This window comes from Betta splendens, chromosome 22 (assembly GCF_900634795.4).
Source record: "Betta splendens chromosome 22, fBetSpl5.4, whole genome shotgun sequence".
Classification (NCBI taxonomy): Eukaryota; Metazoa; Chordata; class Actinopteri; order Anabantiformes; family Osphronemidae; genus Betta; species Betta splendens.
The window spans coordinates 9,236,689-9,262,076 of NC_040900.2; the positions used below are offsets into that span (position 1 = coordinate 9,236,689).

The following is a 25,388-nucleotide window of genomic DNA, read 5'->3' on the forward strand; positions in this document are numbered from 1 at the left end:
CTTTAATAAAAACGTGACAGATTTTGATTTTTACTCCGAAGGGAGCTTGTGAAGTTTTACCTCTCCGTTTGAAAACAAATATTGGTTTCCTGGGAAGTGTAGTTCATTATTAGGTTAAAGTTCAAAGGTATTACTGTACTGTTGAGGCAGCCTTAGAAACTACATTCCCATAATGCACCTCGGGCCGAGTATACAGCTGAGTCTTAGCAGTGCAGCTTCGCAAGCGTTTGCGAACGGCGTTTTGTATAAGTGCACTGGGAGATAACGCGTGTGGCAGCAGCATGTGTGAATATCCGAGCTTCCGGTTCGGTAAACCTCGTTTCGACCAGGTAACGGACGAACGCTAGCGGGAGTGGAGTGGCCGTGCTTTTACATGTGCGCGCTGCTGTAAACATGTGATCGGTTGCAGCTCTTTAGTTCAAGGGGGTGTTTTATTCAATGTCTCAGGGTAATTGAACATTTTAGTGTGGTTAGTTTTGCACCTTCACACTAAACCAAGACAGATTTTGTTTAACAGTAGTAACAAAGCATAGTTTAATCTACACAAGTAAAAGTGAATAATATTTCCCTTTTTCAATTTTAAACAACAATGAAACGTCGCATCGTGCTCTTTCGCTCCATTTCACTAATCTTGTGTGAACCCAATAATGACGTCAACGTTTACAGGTGAACGGGGTTAAAGTTCAAACGCTGCTTTGAAGGCATGTGCTCCAGCCAGTGAATATTAGAAAAATATTTTGCAGCACACCTTTTTGTTCTTTATAAGTCTTAAAATTGTAACTTTGAATTTGAGTATCTTGCTGACTTTTTAACCAAGACAGCTGCAACAGTCTTTAGGTAAAGATTCGCAGTCGTCCATAGTTAACGGTTGGACCTAGGTAGAGTTAGCCGCTAGCGTTAGCTAAAGTGTTTCCAATTACATACTTTTAACTTGGCTAACAATTTCGGGTTAAATTATTACTAGTTGCACTTATTTACTTTTTTTTTATTTACCATCTTTGTATAAATTTGGGTTAGAAATATTAAGTACCTTTGTAATATTTTCTTTAACTACTTTATAACATTTGCATTTAGGACTTTATATTGTGATAAATTAACATATTGCAGCTTAAAATGAGGAGTTAATTGATTGAGTCATCATATTTTGACACCATGTCTATTTAATCCTGAGGTAATAGCACTAATTTTGTTGAGCATTGTTCAGGTGTTGTTATGGGTTCTCACTGCAACAACAGTTTAAGAATTTACAGCATATAAACAAAAATGACTTAAAAAATAATCACCATATCATCATTAGCTGCTGTTTTATACAAAATATTAAAGTTAATACTTTGTTTTATCTAAAGTACTTAATTATGCAGCATTAGTTTCCCTGCTCTGAAATATGCTGATTACATTTTAATCATTGAGTCTTTAAAATGCAGTTTGTTGGTCAATACAGTGACTTGCTAAAACATTTTTAATAACATAATGAAATTGAAATGAAGGGGCCGAAATGTGACTGGTCAAAATGGTAGAACGTTCCTGAAGTGTCTAATATTCAGGTAAGGTGGGTCCTCTCTTTCCACTGCTTGCCGGTGTTTGTGCCGGCTGTTCCAGCATGGGTTGATAATTGAATAAAACAGATTTAGGAAAAAACTACACCCCCTTGACCATGTTTTTACCAACCTTCCATATGTTCAGGAAGGCACAGCAGTGAGTCAGATACCAGACTTTCATCCAAATTAACCATGTCATTAAAGTCCGTCAAAGGGACGAGGATGGTGGCGTTCCAGGCTGCATGGTGTGTTGCTGCATTCTCCAAAACCGTTCCTTATGCTCAGTTATGAATAAATGATTGAAAGGTATTTCTGGCATAGTCATTATAGAAATTAATTGCGAATTGTGTGAGTGTATTCAGGTCCTTTTTAGAAGATACGTATAGGAAACAGGTGGTCTAAGGTATTAATGAGGAGCCTCCACCTGGTGTGTTAAAACAGCTGGCACGCTCTAATACCGCTGTTTATCGACTGACAGCTGGAATTGGTGACTCTCAGCCCGAGGAAACCGAATATGATTTGCTTTCCTATAATTGAGTAAAAAATAGATGGACTTCACCTGTATTACAGATAAAAAGTAACAGTTTTAAACTTCAAATCCCTTAAGTACATATTGAAAAACACCACATAATGCATCTAACAGCTGCTGTTTAGCGGACTTACCACAATAATGTTTAGTTGAAAAGTAACCATTTAGTTAACAAATGGCCGTATAAACTTAATGAATGTCTATAGTTAATTTTGTTTTATTTGATGTGGCATTTACTGTTAATGTTTCCTTCTTCTAGAACACATTTCTGGGTCGGTTCAGACACTTTCTGGATGTGATTGACCCCCGGACACTCTTTGTAACAGAGGTACACACCTTTATTATGGATATTTATTATAAGACACTTTATGAAAACTAAACTGAACCATCTTCAGTCTGTGTTTTCCTTGGACAGTTTCTGACTATGTGCCTCACTTCAGTGGAATTTAGTATTTATGGAGTTAGACTTACAATGTTTATAATACTGATTTGTTTTGCTAAGGAATGTAAACGTATGTCTTTTTTTGCATTTAATCTTCTCCATTCATTGCTGCTGTGAGGTTAAGCTAAAACCTGCGAGGTATACATCGTGTTTATTATGTTAGCCTTTAAAATCACCTAATATGCCCCCATTTAAACAGTTCGTTGAGCTTCTGGTTTCCACATCACTCTCTCTAAAATGCTGGAGTTCTCTGTCCATCATAACATTTCTCCAGGTCCTGGCTGTGTTGTGGTAATTTTGCTCATGGAATCATCGGTTCTCTGGCGCACTGGGTAATGAAGCTGTTAGCTGGCTCATTGGTGACAGTAATAGCAGCAGTATCTCCTGGGATGTGACGAGGTGTGGACAAGTGGGGCAGCTGTGAGGGGCGAGGAGTGTGTTCGTTCTCTCACAGATGCACGGGGGCACCCTGCTGGGCCGGGAGTAGCCTCGACTTGCCACTAATGATGAGTGAACTGGGATGGACAACACACACACACACACACACACACACACACACACACACACACACACACACACACACACACACACACACACACACACACACACACACACACACACACAGTCTCCTATGCACAAAGGGAAGGTGCCCTCCTAACAGTGTTGCACACAAATGTAGAGAAAGGAATACGCACTCCTACACTCCTACTGGCACCCAGATGGCAGGCTCATTAGAACTGGACCACATGACCTTGTATTTGCTCAGTATTAGACAATGATCACACCACAGAAAGCTGTTCATTACCTTTTTAAGGAACCCATTTGTGAACTCAAAATCAGCATGACAGGTTTAATGAAACATAGTAATTTCACATTAACCCAAGTAGCTTCCGTATTGATTTCAAAACTGACCTAAACCAGGCCAGTGATTTTGATCTTGTTTCAATGCAGAGACAACTGCAGGAGTGCATCGATCTGCTCAACCTCTTTAAACAGGGAACGCTGCCTCCAGGAGTGACACATGCCCAGGTGAAGAGAGAAATGCTGTTAAACATGAATTAAGTATGCGTTTTTGATCATGCAAAGCTTCTGATTTCCTCAACATTTGTTAGTGGAGGATGCATTTTATTAGTACATTAGATACAAGTGAATTTAGTTTATCTAGAAATACTGAGGTGACTGCTGCAGCCTCTCGTCCGTATCAGACGGGTGGCCTGAGACATAAGAGTGATGGCTGTTCTTTGTTAGCTTGGTCATAAATTGCTGATATTATCACTAATCAACAACTTAGGACAGAGATTTTTTTTAATAATTTTTTGATCAGCATTAAAATTAATCAGCACAAGTAACTCCCTGTGCTCCTTAATTAACCTGTTTGTGCTTCCTTTTCCATCTGTCAGTTCTGACAAGTGCTCTGCACAAAATTCTGAATCTGCAGTCTCCATATGCTGCCTGTTTCTAGCAGGTGTGTCTACATGTGCCTCACTCATGTACTAAAGTAGAAATGTGCACGTGCATCAGTGCAGTATTTTTGGTGACTCTTCACCTGCATGTAAATGGTTGGTTTCATGTGCATTTACATTACTTTTCAGTTACACGTTTCGAGTTATTGACATCTTCTCAAAACCAAGTTTTATGTTTGTAATTAAAGAAAAGTTCACACCATCAAGAGTCAAAAATAGACACAAATGATCACTCAACCCTAGTGATTAGAGTTTGTATTTATTCATCTTTGTTTTATCTTTACAGCTTTGGCAAGCTCAGAAAATAAAGCAGGTACACACACATACAAACATTAACCTCGTCATCTGAATGTACAAAACTTTGCACTTGGCTGATTATTTACAACAAATTGAACATGCATTGAAAGACCACATTGCAGTGTTTTTTAATGAAGTGACTGAATTAAATTCAACTAAGAACATGGGTAGTGTTGACTCTGCTACCAATTAGCAGTAAGTACCTGCATCTGACGAGTAGACAAAAATTGAGAGAAGACTCACTTTTAGTAAATGATTTTTTTTAATAAATCTGCCCTAACATCACACTGGGATGTACAAGGTTTTAAAGCTAATTACTCAAACTTGAATGAGTTAGGCCATAAGTTGAAAGTATGTTGTGAACATGGCATGAGTGTGTCTGATGTGACTAATTAGTACAGAGATTTACCAGCCAAAGTAATATTTCTAGGTTTCATATCTATGAATAAGTGCATAGGTGATTTAAAAGCTAGATTAAACTGAAGATGTTAATGCTTTTGGAAAAACTGTCTTCCTGATTAACCTAATGAACCCAACCTAAATCATTCAGTGCTCATTATTTTCTAATTTTATTCACTATGCTTTTCAGGCCATCGTCCACCCTGACACCGGGGAGAGGATTCCTATGCCCTTTCGTATGTCAGGTACAGTAAGTTGGTGTGGAAACCTTGGGGGAAGTGGGATCTGAGGGCTTGTTATGTGGGCCAACATGGAGGCGTTCACCCTTGGAACTGTCATGGCTCTACAGGGCTCTTCGGGTTGTCTCGGGCCTGGAAAAGGTCACACTCAGCTGGACGCTGATTAAAACCTTCTCTCCTTTTAGTGACAGACACGCTCTCAAGGCCCCAGATAAAGCAAGCAAAATATTTAGTCTCAATTCACCTCTTTTTTGTAGGGCAACTCCATTACAGGGATGTGGGAGTGAGAAAAAGGACGAATGAAGCCGTTAACACGTTAGCCTTGTTTCAGGTTTTGTCTGTACAGATTAATATAGTAAAGACACAGAGGAGATGCATTTCATAGCATCACTCTAAAATATTTATATTTACTAGAAAAATTTGAAATTAATTAGGTGGTAGAATAAAATGATGACTGTCTTCTGCAGGTTTTATTCCCTTTGGAACTCCAGTGGTAAGATGCCTCATTTCAGATTATGGAGTTTAATCTATTGAGATTACAATCAAATGTTTGCCACTTTTTTTATATTATTTATGTTGTAGTGGATTTGTTAATTGGTGTTTGTACAGGTTGTTGGCCTCCTTCTCCCAAATCAGACTTTGCTCTCAACCATCTTCTGGCAGGTAAATACGCGTACTTAATCATCAGTAAACCACAGCCTGTCGGAATAATAACTCCATTTCATCTCATTTAGTAAGACAACACGTATCAATTAACATTTATGCTGGTGTTAGTCAGCTGATATCATTTCCAACTGCAATTCATTGGCAAGACATGTTCTCTACTGAAGTGACAGGTTAAGTAACAGGCTGATAATAAGATGCCAAATTGACAAAAGTAGCAGCGAAATTAGCATCAGCACTTGGAGAGTCCACAAACTAAGTGATCACACATAACAGAAAGCAGCAGAACATTCGTGCTGGGCTGGAATGCGATCCATTTTTCTCTCACTTGACACATTTTTTAATGCGTCAGCTGTGAAGCAGTGGATTTATGACCATGTTTTACATGCCCTTAAAAATAAGACTTTGATTATCTAAAGCTCGTTGATGTATCTAAATAAAGGCAGCATTACTAGAGCGTCCATGGACTTGTTGTGTTACATGGTTTATTTATTTACACTTTATTAGACAGTGGCGCATCCCTGTGGTGCCAGATGTGACAGGTGTGTGGGCAAACAACACGCTCACCTTCCTTTGTTCACATTCACAGTGGTTAAACCAGAGCCACAACGCCTGTGTTAATTACTGCAACCGCAACGCATCTCAGGTAAACGATCTGCCAACGCGACACGCTGGTGTTGTAGGCTTTTTATGAACTGTTGTTTTGTACTTAGCTGCATGCGTTTGTGTTCATCAGCCAGCTCCAGTTTCCAAATTCATCCAGGGATACCTGGGAGCAGTGACCAGTGCAGTCTCCATTGCTGTGAGTCCCCTTTAGTACCTGTGCCCTGACTGAGCAGGGGCCTGATTCCTGTAAAGCATTACTGAGACATAAGAATACAGTAAGTAAAGGGTCAACTCAATAGACCAACAGTTCTCGACTTCAGCTTGCAGTTTGAAGTTGTAGTGGCTGCTCCAGATGTTTTTAATTTCAAAAACCAAAAATAGCACAGGTCCATTTTTAAAAATCTATATATGAAACTTGAAGCCAACTTTCTCTGTTATCTAAGACCTTGATGTCAAAAGATTATAATACACAATTACACACCTGCCTGGCACCACTCTCAGTATGGACATAGGGCTCAAAATGAGCCAATTACTGGTCCCGCTGGGTGCTCATCCGGCTGCTGCCCTCAGGCTTGACAACAGCAACAAGCACAGGAAAAAAAAGTCATGGGGTGTCTAGAGGGCAGAATGACAGACTGGAAGGGGGGCAAGAGCTCTCCAATTAAATGTCTGCTCTGGTGACAATCCCCTGCTGGGCGAGGGAGAGCCGGGGCTTGAAGGGCATGGTGCTGTGTTGTCAGAGACCTCATAGCCTTTTAGCTACAGCCCTTAAGTGTTTTATAATACAGCCAGTTCATTTACTGAAGAGTGTATACACTGAAACCAAGAGGGTTTATAACCTTCCTCCCAATCAAGCCATTTTTCACACTCTCTGCCTGATGCAGTTCTTTTCACTGATTCTATTTTTGTCCCAGCTGTTATCGTTATAGGTGCAAAGTGCAATGCACACGAGTCATGATTTGACTCGTGTGCATTTGGTTCATAGGTTGGGTTGAATGTGTTGCTCCAGAAAGCGCGTCGTTTCAGGCCAACCACCAGGCTCTTGGTTCAGAGGTTCATTCCTTTTCCAGCTGTTGGTAAGTTCTAAAAGCTCAGTGAAACATTTAATGGATGACACAGGTTTGTGCATCTAAAAATGCCTTTGATGAATTTTAAAACCTATTTCAGACACAGACACATTGTTTTAGGCAATATTGACTAGAGGCCGTTTCAAATGTAATAGATGTTACATGTAATATTTTTTTCAAGTGGTTTTATAAATGATTGCTGTATATTGTGTCTGTCTGAGAACCGTGCACACGAGAGACTTTGTGTTCCTGTGTGATGTGACGTGTGTGTGTTGCCACAAAGCAGATTTTCGTGCCACTTTCCCGCAAACACCGTCTCACCCAGGGTTATAGACCCGTGTGTCCCCGAATGCCCCAGGCTGCTGCCTTGTAATTAAATTGTTTGCCTGCCCCCCCTTCCTTACCATGGCAGTTCTTCTAATTAAATCAACAGGTTTCCTCAGTGCAGCCTCTGGTAATTGGCTGCTCGTTAGAACTCTGCTGCCGCAAACAAATTGGATAATTACCCCTAAAGTGGCGTCTATGTCAAGGCCTCATTTACCTGATTTCTGTTTGTTCATTGTTAATGCTGCTGTTGTTTTGGTAGGCCCACATAAAAGGTAATTAAAACGGCTAATTGAAGCGAGTCAAAGCAAAGTGGGGTTTGAATTCTCACCCGCTTGATTTTATTTGCTTACTTAAGGCTAGATTTATTTATAATAACCTAATCAAGCTGTGGCCTGTCATTCATTTTAATGATCGCAACCTTAAATGGAGAGAATTTATGGGGACAATTAGTTTATTGTCTTTTGAACATTTCTGTCATTATTTTTCATATTTAAAAAGGTAATTGACTGAAATTTGTCTGATGGATTTCCATAGGTGCACTGCTAGTTATTGTTAGAATAGTAAATAGTGCCTTCATGTAATTATTTCAAATAATTACACACTGACACATATTTTAGCATTTCGCTGTACAGACGTGGTAATTATCAATTCAGTTTAGTAATTTCTACAATGCTTTTTGTTTAATTACAAACAGCTTTTTGAAATCATGATCTGTTTGCTGTAGTTTTTGTTATTCTTTGCCAAAGTCCTTCTATCTGCCGCTCTATTAATTTGATAAGAAATAAAACCCTTGTAGGTAAAAAGAGCCATTTGCTCAGTCAATTGAATTTCTCTCACAAAAAGACCTGCAGCCCCTCAGTAAAGATAACTTTGAATGCTGTTGTCTTAAATTAAAAAGGCTCGCGGCACCACCACTAAATTCTTTAAAATTAGTTTGTCTTATTTCTATTAGTCGAACAGCAAGGTCTGTTTATCTTAACCTACACTGGGGTTTATTTGGCAGTCATGAATGCATCACAGGGGAGCAGTGCTGGTGATGGTCCGGCCTATCAGTCACCTCATCTGTGATGTCTGTTGCAGTTATGCTGTTATGACACACATTACAGATGATGCATTTAGTGAGTAGCAGGCAAAGTCTAGTTTCACAGTTGTAAATAGAAATGTTTGCTGTCCAAAAACTATTAAGAAAAATATCAATATGTTTGTTATGCATTAGATGATTTTAGATTTTATCCTTCCGAAGGACTATACATTTATTCTGTCTTAATAATAAAGTACGTCAAGCTCCATCACTTATTCATCCATCACACAGGGATGTATTGTATTGTGAGTTCAGGCTCATCGCAGAATGTGCTTTACTGGCCTTTTGCCATCAGGCTCATTTACATGTGCCACGCTGTGTGAAATAAGAGAAGTCAATGTGCAATTTTTTTACAACGTCGCTTCTTTGCAGCGAGTGCAAATGTCTGCAATGTGGTGCTCATGAGACACTCTGAACTGTCGGAGGGCATCAGTGTGCTTGATAACCAAGGGGACGTGGTGGGGACATCCAGAATAGCAGCCAGGCATGTATGTTGCTTACCTCTAAAAATGTAATATCTCAAATTTTTGCTAATGTAAACCATAAACTGTATGGTGTTGATTAATACTTGCAGTACAACTCTACCTACAAGCTTGCATTTGATGTATTGACTTTTTCCCCAGGCACTTTTAGAGACCGCTCTAACCAGAGTGGTTCTGCCTATGCCCATCCTGGTGCTCCCTCCCATGATAATGGCTGTTCTGGAAAAGTAAGAAACTGTTCATTTATTTTAAAGTATTGAATTCCTCTGAAGTGCTGTTCTAAGGAAGCCCACACAGTGCTTAACCATTTACTGTATAACACTACATTTCGGTGTTGCGTGAGGTGGCTGTAATGATATCCTAATGGTGACGTCCTGAGATCGATGGCCTGACCGCGCCTGCCATGTTCTAAGGAATGCGGCCAGACCTTGACAGCACTTGTCTCGACCGCTTTGAGCAGGCGAACTGAGAAACGCAGCCAGCTGCACAGGTTTGTTTGGGATTTCTGGCAGCTCAATGACTGACTGATTACAGAGAGGCTGAGAGTGTGAGAGAGCGGGGGCCTGTGACTGTTTGAGTGCAGCCGAGTAGTGCAGAGCTACCCACTACCACAGCTCACCTTCACTGGCTCTCAATGGGGCGAAAACAAGGGGGCAGAGATGGGTCCCTGGAAGGCCCCTCAGTGATGGATGACACTGCTGAGAGCAGATGGAATACGATGTGTTTTGGTAGTTGTGAGCGGTTTCTGGCCCCTGAGTGTATTGGCAAGTGGGGTTTTATATTGGTCTGGAGATATTATTATTATTATTATTATTATTATTATTATTATGTGTATGTAGTTTTTCCTTCTGTATACAGTAGAAAAATAAATCCTGTAGATGTTCAGTGGCAGAACAAATGCTTATAGTGGAACTTTTTAATTATAACTCATTTAATTTGCAGATCTTGAAAAGCAGCCAAAAACTCTTAACATATCTAATCCTAATGCTGCGTGTAGAGGGAAATGTGCTATTAGTACAGTGAAAAGTGAACTCATCTCTGCAGCAGCCAAAGCATTTAAACACTATCTTTTGTGTTGCTGACAGGGAAGCACCTGCTGTTGTTTAATTCAGTTGCATTTTCATGTTCATAATCACCTCCACCTATCATACACCGCATTGAACATAATTACAAACCTGCTTTACCGTCATCTACAACACAGAAAACATGCATCAACAGGAAAGCGATAAACGGCACCAATAATAATTTAAAATGTGCAAAAAGACAGTTCTGCAACTAAAAGCACCACTACTTTTATCAGAGGGGAATGTTTGTTTGTTTCTTTACATCATTTAGTGGCATATTGTTGCATCTGACTCTGAGACAACATAAGTCATCATTGTTATTATTAATTGCTTCATACGTGGCAACAGAGAGATTCAGTCAGAGGTTCATGTAAACAGTCAAACCTCCACCAGAATATGGCCACTGGCCAGATTATTGGGAGCGTGTGAACACAGCCAGTATTCTGTGACATTGTGTCATTAAGTTTGACTAATATCGCTTTTTCACCTGATTGGAATGTTTTCAAACCGGCGCGTGTGCCCAAACCTACCCTCCATCGCAACTCGTACATCACATACCTCACAACTTTTTCTCCCATTGACTCCTCTTTGTCATGCAATTCCATCTAAGGTGTGTATTTGCACGCGCGTGTGGATAGGGGTGTGTGTACGGAGCCTAATTAAACCATGGCAGCCATATGTGTTAATGAGCTCCCTCATTAGGCAGTAGCTCTCCTCGTTAGGGGGAGAGGCGTCGCGGGTGGAGGAGGGATGGAGCGGCTCTTTTCTCAAGCTCCCGCTGAGTTCACTGTCCCACACGCCGAAGAGGGGATTATCTTACAACAGTGAGCCGGGAAGAGAAATACGGGCTGAAACCAGAGAATATATTTCAGGAGATAACGCTCAAACGTCATTAGACGTTCTTTGTGGGGAATGCGCAGTGAAACAGAAGCGCTGGTGTTAAACGTGATGTTTGTTGTCTCGAACCTTCTCACAGTTTTATGTTAAAGCATGAAGCAGTATTTTATTAGAAGTCGGCGGTTATAGGTCTTCAAGGGTACAGTTTTGGCAGGTTGCTGTGTAATAAAGATACTGAGCTGTTCACTCACTGATCCATATCATCATTAAAGCTTGTCTTCCTACTATTAGACTGTGGGTTTTTAATTATCTGAAGGTGCTGTGTGGAAAAGCTTCTGGGGTCTCGAGGCTACTTGTGTGTCAGGGGCTGTAGTTCATCTCCATTAGAAGGTCCTGCCTTTTTCTGTTGGTTAGAGCTTCATGTTCCTAAACGTTGCCTGAATCCGACTGCCTATTGTTTCTTTGTACATTTATAAAATGTTATTTGCTCTTTTTGATGATTGGGTGTGTAATAATAATAATAACATACCATTATTCCTCCATCTCCCTAACAAGCATATTGTAATTGTTTTTGTTCAGGCTGGTGAACATGCCAGTAGCTCTATCAAAACTATTTTGTTGTAGCGTTAATAGGATGGAGTCAGTGACTCCAGTGTCCTGTGTCCCAGCAGGCTCCCTCTCCTCCAGAGACGGCGGTGGCTTGTCCTGCCTGTCCACAGTCTGGTGTGTCTCGCTGCCTTCAGCCTGGCTCTGCCTCTCGCCATCAGTCTCTTCCCACAGATGTCCAAGGTAATTGTGCTTAAGAATGCAGCATTGTTGAGTATGACCTGCAAACGTTGCCAGACGTAGTCCTTGTTGCTCCTCAGGCGTGTGTTTGGAGTGCAGTGATAAGTTGTTTAGGTCTGAATCAGTGACTGATGTTGATGATTGGAGTATCCTGACCGTTTTTAACTTTCACTATTGAGCTTTATGGAGGCTCTTTCCTAATGAGGCGTAGCTTGCTCTGATCTGATGTGCTCAGCTTCCATGGGTTTTGTTCATCCATGTTATCAGGCTGTGATCTAACTTTAGGATGAGTGCCTCGGTGTGATTCGACTTATTAAGGGCTGTGGTAATATTTTGTTTTTCCACTTTATATCTCTTTTTGTCTTCCCTTTTGCCAAGTGACTTTGTGACACAAGCCAACGAGCGTTGGCTTTAAAATGTTTAGGATTTAATTACCACTGGAAATAGCTCAGACAGCCATATGGCAAAAAACTTCAGACATATGTGCCGCCAACAGTCCTGTGAAAAATTGCCGCCCGTTCGTCGGCGGGGCCTGTTTTTCTCTCACAAGTCCTTTTTGCACTTTCACAAGGATAGCAGATGAAGGGAAAAAGAACTCCCCAAAAAGCAACATGATTGCCCCTCTCCCCTGGACCCCCCGCCTTCTCAATTTGTCCCACTTCCCCATTTCACACCTACCAAGATGTCTGATTAGGACTCTGCCTCCAACTCCAACAGCCATCTGTCTCTGGTTCAAATATTAGGAGATGCAAACCTCAAATTAGACTTTAATCTGCCAAATTGGCTCCTTTTGCACATTAGCAGTAAATACAGAACATTTAAAGCCTTTAAAAATTATTTAGTTACGAATTAAACAGTTTCAAATCTTTAAGTAGCAGCTTGTGTTGACGCCTATAGATGCATACGCTGTATGCAAACGTCTTAAATCTGATGCACTGTGCCAAATGTTTACTATTGCACTATTGACCTTTTTCGTACGGCTTTTATTCCCACAGATCAGTGTCACTGACCTGGAGCCTGAGATCGCCATGGCAACAAATTGTAAAATTGTTACATACAATAAAGGCTTGTGAGTGATCTCACCTGCTCAACACCTGAAGATGGAAGAGTCTGCTTATAATGGTTGAGCGAATGCATTATGATAAATTTATCAACATTATTAGGTGCTTATGATACTTTTACCAGACCAGGAGTTTTTTTTTAAATAAGTAAATAAAGGTCAAGATGAACAGTGAGTTTTTCCTTCTGTTAGAATTAGCTCCTCTTTTTCTCCCCCAAATACGGCTCATAGCAGATTTGGTATTATTTACACTCTGATGTACATTGTGAAACAATATAAACCTTCAAATACAACTTCTGGCTATTTGTTAAATGTATTAGTGGTTTGGAAATTCACTGTATTTGCTTTGGCTAAAAATCACAAGGATATTAAGTAAGATTTTTACTGTGTAAATATTTTACTGCTATTAAGATGCTGCTCGGCCCATGTTGTGTGTGTGTGCTAGCACCCACTTTATATAAACCCGACATCTTCAAGTGTTGTATGATCTGTGATTAGTATGTTTGCATGGTTGCCAAGGGAACGCGCCGCGATGTGAAGTAATACTACAAGAAGCCACACACAGGAACGGCGGAGGACGCCGGGTGTAAGTTTTGGCACATAATTCAGGTGAGATAAATACTGATGAGCCACATTCATAAACAAAACTGAGGATTATGTGAATCGTTTTTATTACTGCGTTTTCATGATCTCAAGTATCAGTAGTGTCACAGGTGGAGAGAATTACCTTTGGCATCTATGGGGGAATAATGGTATTTCAACTTTTGAACATATCCACTCTGCATATTTATATGCACTATTGAAATTAGGCTTTCAGTTAAGTCAAAGGTTGTTTAGTCAGACATTTGAAAAATGGATTAAAAGAAGGCTCGTTAATTAGGTTGTAAATTGTGATTCAGTGTGTTTACTGCTTCCTGAGTGGAGCTGATACAATGTGACAACTGTGACAACGCTGCATGATTTATCACTCGACATGCAATTTTACAATAAAACACGTCATTTGTAATTTGTTGTGTTCGCCGAGAAAACAGAAGGCTGCATACCTGCCACGGAAAACGAGTAATGGCACGGTAATGATCTTCAGCAGCGGGGGTCTGGTGGCTGCGTACCCCCACCCCCCACCCATCGTACATGGCGCTGCATCTCCAGGGGGATTCTTGTTTTTGCTCAGGACCCTCCTGCTGGAGAGCTGACTCAGCCAACAAGAGGTGCAACGTTCAGGGACACTGGTTCTTCCAGGTAATGGAGGCCCATCTGTTAATTATTCAGGCCTTTTACCGTATAGATAATCACATCCCCACCTGTTTGTCAAGAAAACAACCACTGCATAAGCTTTACATGCCAGAGCTGAAAACCTCACTGGTGTTTGTTTGGTTAATCAGGAATGTTGGATCTCCTTTACTATATATTTGCACCTGTGGTGAGTATAGGATATCCTGCTGAATGAAAACAAGGCCTGTGGCCCCCTTTGCAACTGCACATGCCTGACATGTTTGTGCACCTTTCTAAAAAGCTGAGACTACTGCGTGCTCCGCTCTTCGCTTACAAAACAAGACCGCAGGGTCAGACATCAGGGCTCATCCGTGAAGCCTCGGGGTCATTAGGATGAGATTCCTTCCGTTTCTTTTGGCAGGTGATTACTGAGGCGTTGTGGTCAAAGAGCTGCTACACAATAACGACTTTTCCTTTGTATTCCTTGAGCCCTTGCACTGTGAATTGTTCTAGTTCCCCTTCTGTTGGAATGTAAAGGTAACACACCTGACACCTGTGTTATTGCTCTGCATCGTTAGTTGCCAGCTTCCCAACAGAGAGAGAGGTTTTGATGTCATTTTTAAGATGCCATAAAATAGAACTATTATTTTTAACATTTTCAGATTTAGGGATTTTTAGCTGGAAACCTTTGAACAGTTCTGCACTTCATGTGCGACAGAGGCCTGGGTTTCTGCAGGTTTCCCTTCCAATCACCCACTGCAGCAGCATGATTCACACTGATTTGCACGTGCGCTTTGCGACGAGGGGAGCAAATGAGTGAAACCATCGTTTCTAATGACTGGTGGGAGCGAAACCCTGCATGCTGAATAAATGCACCTGAAATATATGAAATCATTGCGTTTTCCATCAGAGAAATAATTTAAGTTTTTATTTCTAAAACATCTTTTTGTAATTGCACGTTCTGTTGAAAAGTATGTTATATACGCTTTATGGTACACAGTTTTATGAAATTTGCAGACATAAAACAAGTGGAGGAGATGTAACAAACATGGCCTGACAGAGGCGAAAAGCTGGGAATTAGGTTTATTATGTGGCAGTAACTACAGAGCTTTCTGCAGCTTCTCATCTGTCCAAGAGTCGTGCACAGCCAAGTACCATTTACTCTGTGGAGGATCTTAGTTCAGAAGCAAACCGGAGCGCTGCGGTGACTTTCAAGCCACCAAAGTTCAAATAGTCCTGCAGAGCGTGATCAGTGTCGTCTGCGGCCGAGGCTCACTTGGTTCGGCCTGTTCTACACACCCGGCGGGTCAATGCTGGGCCGTCACTCGGCTGACATTTGAATGGAAATGGTACACAGGTGGTGGAGAGGAATGGGGTGTTAATGACCTAAGCAGGTGGTACAAACAGCTTTAATGAAACAAGTAATCTCCTTCAAAAACAATCTTCGTGACCTATGTACAGATTTTAAAAAAACAAAAAAAACACCCAGTGATACAGGCTCATGTCGTTTCCCCTTCTTCAGAGTGGATGTCACTAAGCGGATATTTTTCCAAAGTCAGTAGTGTAGCACCTCTATGAAGAGATGTGATGATGCGCTGGTGCCGCCTCCTAATGTTTCTAATTATACTGAATGATATTAATATTACGTAATAAATAGTGTTGGTCCTCTGATGCGTCAGAAGGGGGGGCGGCGTGCAGGGTTTAGTCCTCTGAGGTCACGTCGATGTCCTCTGAGCTGGCCTGCTTGGTGGCGATGCGCCATCTGTTGATGTGGTGGCTCCCCTTCTTCTTCTGTTGACTCTCTGGCCCCTCCTCCTCCAGCTTCTGTCGCTTGTACTTGGTTCTCCTGTTCTGGAACCACACCTTCACCTGTGCAGAAAAGTAAAGCGGTACGGTGACGCTGAGCAGACCATAGTGTCAGTTCACCTCTCATCTCCAAACTAAACAGAATTAGCCCATCATCGTTATCTTTCACAAAATGAGATGAGCCGTGTGTGTGTGTGTGTGTGTGTGTGTGTGTGTGTGTGTGTGTGTGTGTGTGTGTGTGTGTGTGTGTGTGTGTGTGTGTGTGTGTGTGTGTGTGTGTGTGTGTGTGTGTGTGTGTGTGTGTGTGTGTGTGTGTGTGTGTGTGAGAACAGATGCATGGAATCTCTCCTTCACAGAGTGAGGGTGCATCAGTCTGCTACTGAAGCTGCTCTCCACAGCAGACAGTGAGTCCAAATACACAGGAAAAGGTCAGCGAGCGAAGTAGCTTCCTGGCTTGTGTTGCTACTGTGATGTTGGAATATGAGCTCAAGGCCGATATGTGACCGGTGTATTTTTAAAATGGCAGAAGATCATTTGGCTAAATAATAAAATGACTCCGTCTCACCTCTCTCTAACCTGTTCACTTGCTTGTTGTTTTGTAGATTTAGTTATAATGATTGGTCTCACCAGATATGTCTTTAACTGTTCGCTGTCATTTTGATAGATCGTGCTACTGATATTGCCTTTGTTGTCTTATGTTTTATTGCTGCACATCATCTGATTGATGTTGATTGTTGCTGGACATTCAGGTCACAGACTCATGGCCTGACGCAAATCTTTAACTAGCAAGCAGCATTGATCCAGTTCGCTGACTCAGGAAATATCACCTTTTATTGCCTGTTAGGCCTAATTGAAACCAGTGTGGACTCATTAAACTCAGTAATGCTGTTTTTCTAGCATTCTTATAAGATGCTTTAGCTTATTTAATTGTAAAACGGCTGAAAAGGATAAAACAAATTTACAGTTTGCCCAAATTTTCATGTCCACAACGTTTAAACATGCAATTCCTACAATGATCAACAACAGGGGCTATAAATAGTTAGTGCAAATAGTGCAAACTAATGTTTTAGAGTGGAAATAATGAGCGGATTGTCCTGAAATACAAAAACAATTTCACTGGAAAAAAATAATTTATTTAAATTATTTGTTTTACTCTTACCAAATATTGGCTCACCTGTAATGTAAACCATTTAAGCACATCCTACGGACGTTATCATTAAGTAGTAATTAAATTAATTAAAACACAATTTGTTTAAAATTAAAATTACTTGAAACCGTGAAGTTAACGTTAAAAAATGTGATGTATATTATACATATATAATATAATGTTTATATTATTATAACATTTTCTGTCATACTTTGTTTAGTATTTTATTTTTTGGGGCACGAGCTGAAGTATCAAAATGTGTCTCCCACACTCAGACTAAGTTTATTGTTTAAATATAGAATTATCGTCTTTACTATAGTAAGATTTTTGTTATCGCGACGTTACAGTAACGAAAAACGTAACCACAGCAACGCTTCTTAGACTCTACTACTGAACGAGTAGACGATGAAAAGGACTAAAATAGCTCAATTCTCAGTAAAGGTTTTAGAGCTTCGTTGTGTTTGTGACTGATTTTAAAAATCTGCTAGTGTGTGTTTTAATGCGGGTACAATTAATTCGTCCAGCCCTTCGTTAGTTTCACTCACCTGTGTTTCAGATAAGCTCAGGCTGTTCGCCAGCTGCTTCCTCTCGGCTCCCACGACGTAGTGGTTCTTCTCGAAGGCCCGCTCCAGGCGGAGCAGCTGGGACGGGGAGAAGGCCGTCCGGATCCGTTTGGGTTTGCGGGCGAACGGACCGTGGAGGAGCAGGCTGTCCTGGGACACGTCGTTACCTGACGGCGAAAAGACCGAGGTAACACTGTTGTTAGTTAATTAATTAACTAATTGTATTATTATTATTATTATTATTATTGTCAGTAGCAGCAGCACTTGTATTAGATAACATAAGATTGCTATTGTCTTCGTTATGTTGCGGGTCCTTTGGGCCAGTTAAATAAAGATTTAAAGCCAGTGGAAACAGCCCACAGCAAATCAAGATAAAGCGTGTGACCGTGTGAGCGGAGCCAGGCTCCATTATCTTCATTTTAACTTGTATCGAGGCCAATTGACTGGCCACTGATTCATTGGAATATATGCGTGGGGAACAATATTGTAATACTAAATATTGTATTATTACTGTTAGAGACTATTTCTATTGAACTTCTATTTGTATACCTTTATCAATAGTAGTAAATTAGTTTTATTATTTAATTTTAGTTTCGTTTTTTTAAATACTTATTATCATTTATGTTATGCAATTGCCAATATTTTGATTTTTAAATGTAGTAATAATAATGCACTGAAATGCGTCACGCCGATTAATTTAAGTAGCTGAGGTTTGTGAAAATAAATGACTGCGGACTGTGTTACAGTCTTTTGGAGTTGCCTTTCTCTTCCCATCGTTGAGGCAATTCTTTTTCTGGCGTTTGTCCACGTCGCCTGTGCACCTCGGCTGGTGTGGGCCGCTCTTTGTAGTGAAGCTCTAACGTAACCAGGGCTTCTACATCAGCGCTTATCTGCTCCCCGCCGAGGCTTTCAGCCGCGGCTGCGGGCGATGGGAGTGGAAACGTGAGAGCCGCGCGGCCTGCGCTCGTGCTGCCTGCGGCTGCACGCTATTGTTCCACTGAACCATGTCTGTCCTCACAACCCGAGTCGTGCTCACAATGTCGTGCGTGGCACCGGCGTGCCATCTAACTCAACTCGGAGCAGAGACTGAAGAAATGCGCACCGCTCGAATAATGTGCGCGTGGTCTCCGGGTAAATTCCACTTCATTTACCTTGAAATCTGTGTCCGAAAAACCTGTTCCTTAGGACCCAGGGGTAGAAGTTGAGCGGATCTCGGTGTTGCGTCCCGAAGAAGTGCGGATGCTGTAGGTGGGAGCCAGCGAGCTGGTGGGGGGCCACGGTGAGGGAGTGGTGGTTCACCGTTTCTGGGAACACCAGGTCCGGGCTCTGGTAAAGGGACCTGGCCGGCGGAGCCTGGTAACCGTTTATCAAGGCGTCTGTGGTCGGGTTGGAATACGTTAAAGCCGTCGGGCAGAGGGGTTCCTCGGCTGTTAGAGGGTTCTCTTTGGCCACCAGAGACTCTATGGTGAAGCAGCGCTTGCCTGCAGACGAAAACATCCTCTTTCGATGCAAATGGAAACCAGCACAAAAAGAAAGCGATCAGTCTTCCTCCTTCCTGCGGCTGGAAAAGAGTCCACCCCCTCCTCAGAGACGCATGGTAGTCAGCGATGGAGCGTGAGCCGAGGGTTTGTCTGCGCAGTGGAGATGCTGCTTCAGAACTCAACAGTCCTGCAAATTGGCCCGATCCATGGAGTGTGTGCGCACCGGGAGGGTTTCTGTGCAGAAGTGCGCGCTAAGTAAAGCGCCTCCAACCTGCAGTGTGACTTGACGCTGCGCAGGAAGAGCGCTGATTGGACCACAGCAACTCCCAATGGGTCTCCTCAGGTACCCGACGCGTAGATCACACAAGACAGCAGCCTGGTTAGACACGCTGAGAAAACATATGCTCCAATTGATGGAGCATCGGGAGTGTTCAGCCTTAAGATGTGGGTTTTCTTCAAGGGAAACCAGCCTGTGGCGGCGAACAGGTCCTCGCTTTTATCCTCGTCGATTCCTGGTAGAGCCGAATATTGAAGGAAATTACTTGCTGAAGTTACTCATTGGGCGGAAAAGGGATGAAGCGGTTTGTTTACGATGACACTTCACCGCTTCACTCTCCTTTAATCAGTTATGATTCAGTTATACCCACGAGAAATATGTGTACACTACGAATGAGAGACAACACAACTCTCCACTCCTCCACGTGTTTTTATTTTTGGTGGAAACACACAAGCATTTTTTTCTTCATCTGCAGAATTTCCAACATTTAATATTTTACTTAATTATCATATTTTCTCATACTAAATCTTGTGAATAATAATAATAATAATAATAATAATTAATAATTAATAATAATAATAATAATAATAATAATAATAATAATAATAATAGACAGAGATAAATGATCTCTCTGCACCCTGCAGACATCTAGGAACACGAGGCTCCGTTTGTTTTCATGAGAACAGCGCACAGCAGGTGAAAACAACCGTTCGAGGCCGCCTGTTGTCTGTGGCGCTCCGCGGCTGCCTTCATCCCTCGGCGCTCGGCCTCCGCGGTGCAGGAACCAGCCAGCTTAATAATTATCCCCTTAAAGCGCTCGTTTGAGCCGAGCTTGCATTAGAAAATCATTACCGATGGAAATTATGAGGTAAAACAAGTTGTTGATTAGGCGTTTAGAGCTAAAGGCTCCTAAAGACCGCAGGAGGTTCCGTGAATGGGTCAGCGTGCAAAAAGCGCCGTTTCCCCTGCGGTGTCATTTCATTTAATCACCACTGTAGGACTGGGAGAGAGATAAGCATCTACAATTTTCTAGGGGACTCGGAGCACATTTCCTTTTAAAGCGGTTTCCTTGGAAATACTTTTCATTTGAATGATTCATGAGAACTGAACCGAGCATTAAAAACAAAAAAAGGTGTATTATTAGAGATTAATTGTAAAAAAAATATTATGCCTTTAATTACATTGTTAATTACAGATATTTTGAAATGTTAAAATGTGTTTTTTTTTATTTTTGTCACCTTTATTCAGTGTTGGGATGTCACCAAAAATCTGCAAAATAAAGGATTAATTTATTATGAGAGTTGGTGACGATGGCGCGTCTTTGGAGCGTGTTTCGCTCATCTGTGTCTTTATTGAGATATTCTACACTCAAACCCCTGTCTGCTCCGTCTGCAGCAGGAACTCCAGGGCTGGTGGAGCGGGTTGAGTTGAATGGTGAAACCCCGCGGGCCGTTGCGCGCTGACCCTGATCGCTGCTGGTTAATAGCTGATCAGGCCGCGGAGCATTAACGAAAACCGAGCCGAGCGCGCTGCCGCTGCTGCGCACTTGCTGTTGATCTTCCCGCGGGCGGCGGAAGAAAGTTCCCGAGTCTGAGCAAAGTGATCTTCAGCCAAGAACCCGAGCAGGGTGGGAGCTTTATCGAAACCGCTTGTTCCGAATGAAGCCAGTTATTTGGTTTCTTGCGTAAAAGCTGTGGCTGAATGTGACCTTGAAGTCGTTTGCATTTCAATGTTTTGAGCGTTATTATGAAATAGAAATAAAATGGGTAACTTTATGGTTCCCGTTGCGCATGAGATATGTTGTCATCAGATTATATATTAATACTGCGGCATGGGAGAAATCGTTCAGTTGTATCGCAGGTTACTCATTGGCCCAGTGAGTTCACCGGGAAACAGCGACGGACTAAAAATGTTTATACTCCAAAAACTCTCCACTGTAAATAACAGAATAACGTTTCAGTGCCGGAAGTAAATACCCAAACGTCAAACAGCGTCTAAACAGTTGGGAAATGCTGCTGTTCCATTTGCTGCTGGAATAATCCTTCAACAACCGCATCTTTCAACAAGTTGGATTAAGAACTGAACTGAGGTTCGGCAAGTGCGTAAAAATGATATATTTTACGATTTAAGTCAATGCGCATGACGCGTAGAAAATGGAATGACCGTGTGGCTGTAAATGATAAAGATTTAATTGACATCGTTCCACAGTAGAATAATTTCTACAGTCTTCCGTTACACATTACAGCGTCAGTCTGTGCGACGTGTGTCATCACCGCTGACTGATACAAGCGATTGAGCTCAAGAGTGATTAGCGGTGACGCGCTGAATCAAAACGTTTGGCCAATGAAGCGGCTTTAACCACATACTGGCAAACGTCAAGTGTTTGTGATGGGAGCTCAGCTGGAGCAGACGGTCTGAGGCGAGTGGTGCCCCCTGGTGGTCCGTCTGACAAAGGCGCTGACGTCACACGCGCGCGCAGGATCCCAGGGTTGTGCTGACTTCTTTCATCGCTTTGAGAAAGCGACTGTTTGAATCCGTGTTATTCATAGAGATGTTTCCACTGGTTCCAGTGACCCATCCCAAGTAGACACTGTAGAAAAGCTGCGCAGGCCCTCCCTACGCATTAACGGTTTCCTGTTCACCCGCAGCTTCCTACCACAATCACACAGCCGCCTTATTTGCTAGCAATTGTCTGCGCGTGTCCTCGGTGACAGTTACGGATAAATGAATCTCTCACCAGGTCCACATCAAACCTCTATTCGCCGGAGAAGTGTCGTTTGGTAGGTCACTGCTTCCACCCAGTGGCCGAACCGAGGCAGGACAGGTTCACGGGCTGAAAAGTTCAATTCAAATTCAAAAATTTAATTCAAAACTATAAGTTTGATTAAAAAAGTACTTTTTAACATATTGATACAAAACGATACCAAAAACTACAAACTGGAGGAAGTTGAACTACTTGCATAAACGACCTTACATAACCAGTTATGTACTGGTCTGTTACTGGTTACTTGGCTACAGATGGAAAAACGCAGCATTTATCTTATTCCAGATTAATATGAATAAGTATCGTAATGCCGTTTGTGTTGCTGGTCTTCGCCTCGTGCGCACGATGTGGATTCAACTCTCAGTCTAGTCGTCGGCTGCAGCTGAAACCCGGGGTTTCACTCTCTCCTCTCGCCTCCATTAATAAACTAATTGGCCATTTTGTTTCGCATTAGCGTTGTGTGTTCAGCTAATCTGTCCCACTAAAATACTTGGAAAATTTCACCCCATTATAACGAGCCGGGAGAAGTGGCACGTCGCTGCGTTTGTGCCACCTGCGTGAGAAGTGGGGACGTTTCGCCACCTGTACAGACCCCGCTCCCCCGCCGGCTCCCCTCCTTAACATAAACAAACACGCACTGGTAACAAAGTCGCCACAAAAAACGACTTTTTTTGGAGACGCATCTATAAAAATCAGGTGTAGTAGTGATATTCCATACTGAACGTCATCGACATGTCACCTTTTAAAGCATTATGAAAAATAACGTTTTATTGTACACACAGGTGGAATGATGCGTAAAATGCGCACCTTTTATGCGCAAACTGGGGACCCAGTGACCGTTCGCGCTGCTGTCGCTCACATTTCCTCAGAGAAGCGGTTCACTCCAGGCAGCTCCTTTTGTCCGTGCCCGTGTCGGAGGCCTTTGTCCCGTCCCCAGAAGCCGCATTCGAGACGCACAAAGGGCAGCTTCGACTTCAAACGCTTGTAATGAAAGCTAATGACTATTAGATGGAGTGGATGGGCCCTGGCCTCTGCAAATAAAATGCAAAGCACGCCTTTGTCTCACAAGCGGCCGCCCTAAAAACGCGCGTCGCTCAAACGTCGGTACGCGATCGCTATTGGAGATGGAGGTTATTGCCGTGCATGAGAACTTTCACACCTTCTGCCTTGTTACGCTGACGGAACCACGGACTCTTGGAGTGGACGCACAGGGCCGTCGCGGCCCTTAAACATCCACTTGCTCCAGTTTGGCGCCGTTTGCATGAATTCTCCTGAATCCAAAAGGATCCAGATGTTGCTCAGTCTGAGAACTGAACGCAGTGTTGTTGTAGACGTCTGGTTTACTAACAGTTCATTTGACCTTTTAATTTTATTCAATAGGATTAGTTTGAGACAAAGTAATAAATAAACCATTTGTTTTAATTTTATATTTAGTTTAGTTTTAGTCATTTTTCCAGATATCAATAAAACATGTCAAATTGCCTGTTTTGTCCGATCAACACTCATTTGTGTAACGTCTCCTGGGCAAATACAATATCTGCGCATTTAAAAGATAATTCTGGACCGAATTGTCATTTAGTTCTTCTATCGTCGTTACTGCTGATGAGTTTTGGCATCAACTAATCAACCAGCGGCACAGATAAAGTACTTGTACGTGTTTGAAGTGCTCAAACGCAGCAGCAGCAGCAGATCAGGAGACAAATGGAGACGTAACTGTCGCCGTTCTTTAGGAGCTGCAGCTCAGAGCCTGTAGAGCGCGAGGAGCCCAGCCAGCGTCGTCATGTTTCCAGCCGTTAAGGTGCCCTGTGCTAATTGGGACAAGGAGCCCCCCCCCCCCCCCCCCCCCCCTTCTCTTCCTCCCCTCCCCAGGACTATCCAACTTTTCCCAGTGCTCCGGCTGCTTTCTTCTGTCCCACAATGGGATTACGTTGGGCTGTGGAGGAGGGGAGGGGGGGCTCTGACTCTCAGTTGATCACATCAGAGACGGTTCTCTGGGTTTTTTTTTTTTTACAAAAATTCATCTCCTTCAACGGAGCTCAGCTCTAATCGGACTAAGACTGGACGCCAGGAGGGAGCAGGCAGGGGGTGACGGACAGGAGACACAGAGATCAACTCTGTCACCGTTTATTAAACTCCTGTCCTGGACACTGTGACCAACTGTGCTCTCTCTCTCCTCCTGCACCTGCACCAGAGCTAGCTGCGAAATCCACACGATGAGAAAATGAACATGAACGAACCTCCAACAATGAATCAGCAGATACTTCAGCTCCGTCTGTTCACTTCCTGTTCATTTTAGCGGAACTGAGCCTTCTTGTGATGGGGTGGTGTTGTGCTTGAGTGTAGTCAGCTTTACAGTGTCAAAGAACTGTGGTAGTTTGCTTGTGATATGATTAAATCTCGTAAGGAAACCAAATATATACATGTTTTCGGTTTTAGTGTATAATACTGAAGTGTAAACCTCTAAATGGGGGACGTTTGTGATGGCTCCAACTTTTACTTAGGAGTCTTCCACAGAACGTGGAGGCCGCTGCTGTTCCTCCCTTTGTTTATGTGGACTCTCAGGCCGACCAGCCCAATTAGCTGCTCTGATGGACCCATTTGCTGCGTCCCAATCCTTTCTGCACGCTGCCTTGTCTGGCGCTTCATCCGTCATGTCTGCCAGGCAGGCTTCGGCAGACAGCAGGAGTCCCGTCCCGGCCGGGAGGAAGGACTTTGGGTCTGAATGGGTCTGGGCCCAGGACACCTGCTGGCGGTGGGTGGGCGTGTGGGAGCCCTGTGCTTTGAGAAGCAGTGAGAACCGGCGTATTGGCCATTTAAAGAGATTAAACCAGCGAGAGCCCGCTCTGTAGCGCTGAGACAGACCGACCCCTGCCACCGCAGGTCACAGATCACCCAGCTAAGCCCCGAGTGGCTTTATTTGCTTAGCTTTAACCAGAGGGGAAGGGTAACGCGTTCCAGGCTTAACGCGAGATCAGACCGGGGAGGAAACGTCTTAACGTGACTGCACTGTTTTCAAACCAGGCAGTGTGTGATGAGATGAGCAATGAGAAGAGGTGCTTAAAAAGTTTTTGAATGGGTTGGTACATGAGCCAATTCAGCGTCTGGGGTTCATTTGCCGATAAATAGTCATTAAGGAGAAGAAGCCTGGCAGCACTTTGTTTTCATGTGGGAAGAAACTCAACAGCAAAGGCTTTAACAGCTTTTACTGTGTTGATATAAATATTCAAATGTTGCACTTATGATATTACTATTGGTCCC

The 25,388-nt window shown here is 42.6% G+C and overlaps 2 protein-coding genes and 1 long non-coding RNA gene across 11 annotated transcripts; 2 read left to right on the top strand and 1 right to left on the bottom strand.

Annotated features, from left to right (window-relative positions):
* The first annotated feature begins 158 nt into the window (after positions 1 to 158).
* Positions 159 to 13,359, top strand: sfxn5a (sideroflexin 5a). 9 transcript variants are annotated; one of them, XM_055505733.1, is made up of 15 exons: positions 260 to 329; positions 2,327 to 2,395; positions 2,784 to 3,538; positions 3,910 to 3,974; positions 4,259 to 4,285; positions 4,859 to 4,913; positions 5,375 to 5,400; positions 5,517 to 5,570; positions 6,160 to 6,216; positions 6,307 to 6,372; positions 7,162 to 7,252; positions 9,024 to 9,139; positions 9,275 to 9,360; positions 11,703 to 11,823; positions 12,816 to 13,359. In XM_055505733.1, exons 6-15 carry the CDS (start codon positions 4,895 to 4,897, stop codon positions 12,891 to 12,893), a joined length of 714 nt encoding a protein of 237 aa, XP_055361708.1. In that variant the 5' UTR covers positions 260 to 329; positions 2,327 to 2,395; positions 2,784 to 3,538; positions 3,910 to 3,974; positions 4,259 to 4,285; positions 4,859 to 4,894; the 3' UTR covers positions 12,894 to 13,359. The 9 variants fall into 9 exon arrangements, 8 of the variants coding, with proteins under 8 accessions (XP_028994981.1, XP_028994982.1, XP_055361708.1 ...); XM_029139153.3 differs by lacking the exon at positions 260 to 329 and adding an exon at positions 390 to 837 and having other exon boundaries at positions 3,461 to 3,538; XR_005897217.2 differs by lacking the exons at positions 3,910 to 3,974; positions 12,816 to 13,359 and adding an exon at positions 9,477 to 9,623 and having other exon boundaries at positions 159 to 329; positions 3,461 to 3,538; positions 11,706 to 11,823.
* A 1,618-nt stretch (positions 13,360 to 14,977) lies between these two features.
* Positions 14,978 to 19,108, bottom strand: emx1 (empty spiracles homeobox 1). The gene is made up of 3 exons (XM_029139159.3): positions 18,760 to 19,108; positions 17,591 to 17,775; positions 14,978 to 15,961 (listed from the first exon to the last, which is right to left on the bottom strand). Exons 1-3 carry the CDS (start codon positions 19,103 to 19,105, stop codon positions 15,794 to 15,796), a joined length of 699 nt encoding a protein of 232 aa, XP_028994992.1. The 5' UTR covers positions 19,106 to 19,108; the 3' UTR covers positions 14,978 to 15,793.
* On the top strand, positions 17,657 to 20,660 carry LOC129603599 (uncharacterized). Its single transcript, XR_008693665.1, has 2 exons — positions 17,657 to 17,795; positions 18,794 to 20,660. It is a non-coding gene; the product is annotated as an uncharacterized LOC129603599 (long non-coding RNA).
* The last annotated feature ends 4,728 nt before the right edge of the window (positions 20,661 to 25,388 follow it).

What these genes read in the sequence shown, in the direction of transcription:
- sfxn5a (XM_029139148.3), top strand. Translation starts at nt 282, where the DNA reads ATGTGTGAATATCCGAGCTTCCGGTTCGGTAAACCTCGTTTCGACCAG. An exon ending in CATTCCTTTTCCAGCTGTTG is followed by an intron (nt 7,253 to 9,023) that starts GTAAGTTCTAAA and finishes GCTTCTTTGCAG; the next exon opens with CGAGTGCAAATGTCTGCAAT. An exon ending in ATAATGGCTGTTCTGGAAAA is followed by an intron (nt 9,361 to 11,702) that starts GTAAGAAACTGT and finishes CCTGTGTCCCAG; the next exon opens with CAGGCTCCCTCTCCTCCAGA.
- emx1 (XM_029139159.3), bottom strand. Translation starts at nt 19,105, where the DNA reads ATGTTTTCGTCTGCAGGCAAGCGCTGCTTCACCATAGAGTCTCTGGTG. An exon ending in TTTCGGACACAGATTTCAAG is followed by an intron (nt 17,776 to 18,759) that starts GTAAATGAAGTG and finishes TTTCGCCGTCAG; the next exon opens with GTAACGACGTGTCCCAGGAC. An exon ending in TGAGCTTATCTGAAACACAG is followed by an intron (nt 15,962 to 17,590) that starts GTGAGTGAAACT and finishes TTTTCTGCACAG; the next exon opens with GTGAAGGTGTGGTTCCAGAA.